The sequence below is a fragment of the Ammodytes marinus genome (genome assembly GCF_949987685.1).
Source record: "Ammodytes marinus genome assembly, chromosome: 21".
NCBI classification, from domain to species: domain Eukaryota; kingdom Metazoa; phylum Chordata; class Actinopteri; order Uranoscopiformes; family Ammodytidae; genus Ammodytes; species Ammodytes marinus.
Genome location: NC_137225.1, coordinates 23,820,098 through 23,823,068, shown reverse-complemented (window position 1 = coordinate 23,823,068; position 2,971 = coordinate 23,820,098). Strand labels below are relative to the sequence as shown.

The following is a 2,971-nucleotide window of genomic DNA, read 5'->3' as shown; positions in this document are numbered from 1 at the left end:
ATTCATACGCAGTGTCGGTAACGTTCACATTCATCCATTCAGTTTTCAAAATAAAATGATGTGTATTGTAGCCTACTGTGTATGTGCTGTATGTGTTTGTCTCGAATAGTTTGTTTTGGGTATTGTATGTTTTTGAGGACCACACCCTCGAAAACGGGATACTACAACTCAAGGGGCCTATCCTCAAATACATTATTTTTTAAATTAAATGAAATATATATTTATTCTCTTTAATTTTTTTCGAGGAGAAATAAGTGTTTTGAGCACAGATAGTAAATAATATGGATGTAGCATCCGGGCTGACCTCAGTTATTCACACGGCATCCAATAATCCTGGTTTGTGCGCGTCGCCATTTTGTGAGGGGGAGGGAGATAGCTGACGTATACCTCCGAGGCAAAGTGAGGGACAACGGGCGGAGAGCTGTCACTCAAGAGATCGCGCCAATACATTTTAACCTCCAAAAGAATAAAAAAAATTAGCGTGGGCCAAAAAAATTCACCACCCTCTGTGTTGTCATGGAGATATGACCTAAACATACAGACTAAAATGGTTTCGTGGACCAGGCTGTAAATAGGTTTAATAAGACTTTGAAAACGGCCCATCTAACAAGTGAGTCAATGAGAGATGGCTGTCTTCTGCTTCCACCCCCCTAGTGGCACTTCCTGGTTACTACAGTTGTGGTCACTTCCTTATTGGATGCTGGTAAACATCGCTGAGTTTGGGGCTTGGTTTTGAGCCCTTAATAATGTATATTTATATAATTATTTCATTAATTTTAATAGGCTTAAACCTGCAGTGTGTAGAATTTTTGGTTTTATTTCCTAGCAGATTTTGTAGAAAGTAATTATAATATCCATAAGTACATTTAATTTAGTGCATAATGGCTGAAAAAAAAATTTTGAATATTTTTTTTTTTCCTTAGAAAGGGTCTCACATATGTCCATATTTCTGCATATTTTGGACCAAGGCCTAGTGCCGCCATCTTGAAAGTGTCATAGTTGGAATGTCATCAGGTGCATTGTTTAGAATTTAGAATTGTTCTTGTCCTTGAAGGCCACTGTAGCTTCTGTTATTATTCGAAAGGGTTGGGGTTACCCAGGGAGCGTTGCATTCTAGAACTTTGTAGAACTTTCTTGATGATGTCATATTACACACTGAACCTTTAATTAGTTCGATATGTATATTTATATATCAAGTTTTCAATGGTGGTCAAATATTTTTTTAAATCTGTATCTTCAAATAAAAAAATGTTTTAAAGGTGCAGTGTGTAATATGACATCATCAAGAAAGTTCTACAAAGTTCTAGAATGCAACGCTCCCTGGGTAACCCCACCCCTTTAGAATAATAACAGAAGCTACAGTGGCCTTCAAGGACAAGAACAATTCTAAATTTTAAACAATGACAACTATGACACTTTCAAGATGGCGGCACTAGGCCTTGGTCCAAAATATGCAGAAATATGGACATATATGAGACCCATTCTAAGGGAGAAAAAAAATTATTAAAAAAAAAATGCCAGCTATTATGCACTAAATTAAATACTAGTACTTATGGATATTATAATTACTTTCTACAAAATCTGCTAGGAAATAAAACCCAAAATTCTACACACTGCAGCTTTAAGCCAAATAATTTTATGGATGTAATGTTTTACAAGATATCAATAAAGTTTATAATATAAATGTGATCTACTGAGAAAAACACAAAAAAAAAGAAAAAAAAGTAACTGAACATATTTGAAATGTCTAAATAACAGTTTTTGTTGAACAGGTGGCCATGACAACGTGTCATCCAGGAAGTTCCTTGACGCGGCGCAGCAGACCGGAGACCAGATGTTGTTCTACACCGTCTTCAGATCATTCCAACAGAGAAACCAAAGACTCAGAGGCAGCCCCGCATTCAACCCAGGTGTGTGTGTGTGTGTGTGTGTGTGTGTGTGTGTGTGTGTGTGTGTGTGTGTGTGTGTGTGTGTGTGTGTGTGTGTGTGTGTGTGTGTGTGTGTGTGTGTGTGTGTGTGTGTGTGTGTGTGTGTGTGTGTGTGTGTGTGTGTGTGTGTGTGTGTGTGTGTGTGTGTGTGTGTGTGTGTGTAACTGTATCAACAAAAATCTTCATTTAATTTTTAGAACATATTAGTGTCAAAGGATTTTACAGGAACAGATTTTGGACACAGCCATTTATAATTTTATAATTTGAATACTATGTAGCATACAGGTCTTAAAAATGTCTGTCTCTCCGTCTGTCTCTCTGTCTGTCCGTTTGTCTGTCTGTCTGTCTGTCTGTCTCTCTCTCTCCCTCCCTCTCTCTCTCCCTCTCTCTCTCCCTCCCTCTCCCTCTCTCTCTCTCTCTCTCTCTTCAGGAGAACACTGTGAGGAACACGTCGTTCACTTTAAGCAGTTGTTTGGTGAACAGGCTCTGATGAAACCCTCCACCGTTTGAATCAACACAACCTGTCTGTCTTTCTGTCTGTCTTTCTGTCTGTCCTTTTGTCTGTCTGTCTGTCTGTCCGTCTGTGTTTGTGTCTGTCTGTCTGTCTGTCTGTCTGTCTCTCTCTCTCGTATTTCTGTATGAATACTTTGTTATATGAGATTAAATGAAAAATGTAAAAAAAAAAAAAAGAAATAACTAACTCATCATGTTTGTTTTTAAATCTGTATGAAATAACCATGGCAACGTGTTTTAATGCTCTGATACTGAAAATATGAATATAAATAACTATATATAATGTCTGTAAATAATAAATAAAATCATGTACAGATAATAAAAGATGACTGTGTTGTTTCTGTGGTGCATTCAGGTGCCAGTGTGATAATTGGACATAAGGGAAGTATACTTTACAGTTTTTCTCAATAGTTTTAACACATTGTAAAAAGTAAAACAGAAGTATCATCTTTCATAGGTGAAGGACTGATAGATAATTTCTATCACTTGTAAATAAATATTTTCCTTTTATTTAAAGCTGCTATGAGTAA

At 36.8% G+C, this 2,971-nt stretch overlaps 1 protein-coding gene across 1 annotated transcript in view; it reads left to right on the top strand.

The window, feature by feature from the left end:
* rmc1 (regulator of MON1-CCZ1) overlaps positions 1 to 2,682 on the top strand; it is a 21,206-nt gene extending 18,524 nt beyond the window's left edge. Inside the window, exons 19-21 of the mRNA XM_080050308.1 lie at positions 1 to 17; positions 1,773 to 1,910; positions 2,359 to 2,682. The exon at positions 1 to 17 is cut by the window's left edge and continues 71 nt beyond it. Coding sequence (XP_079906434.1) covers positions 1 to 17; positions 1,773 to 1,910; positions 2,359 to 2,438 — 235 coding nt within the window. The 3' untranslated portion in view covers positions 2,439 to 2,682. The remainder of the gene's footprint in view (positions 18 to 1,772; positions 1,911 to 2,358) is intronic.
* Positions 2,683 to 2,971: the final 289 nt, after the last annotated feature.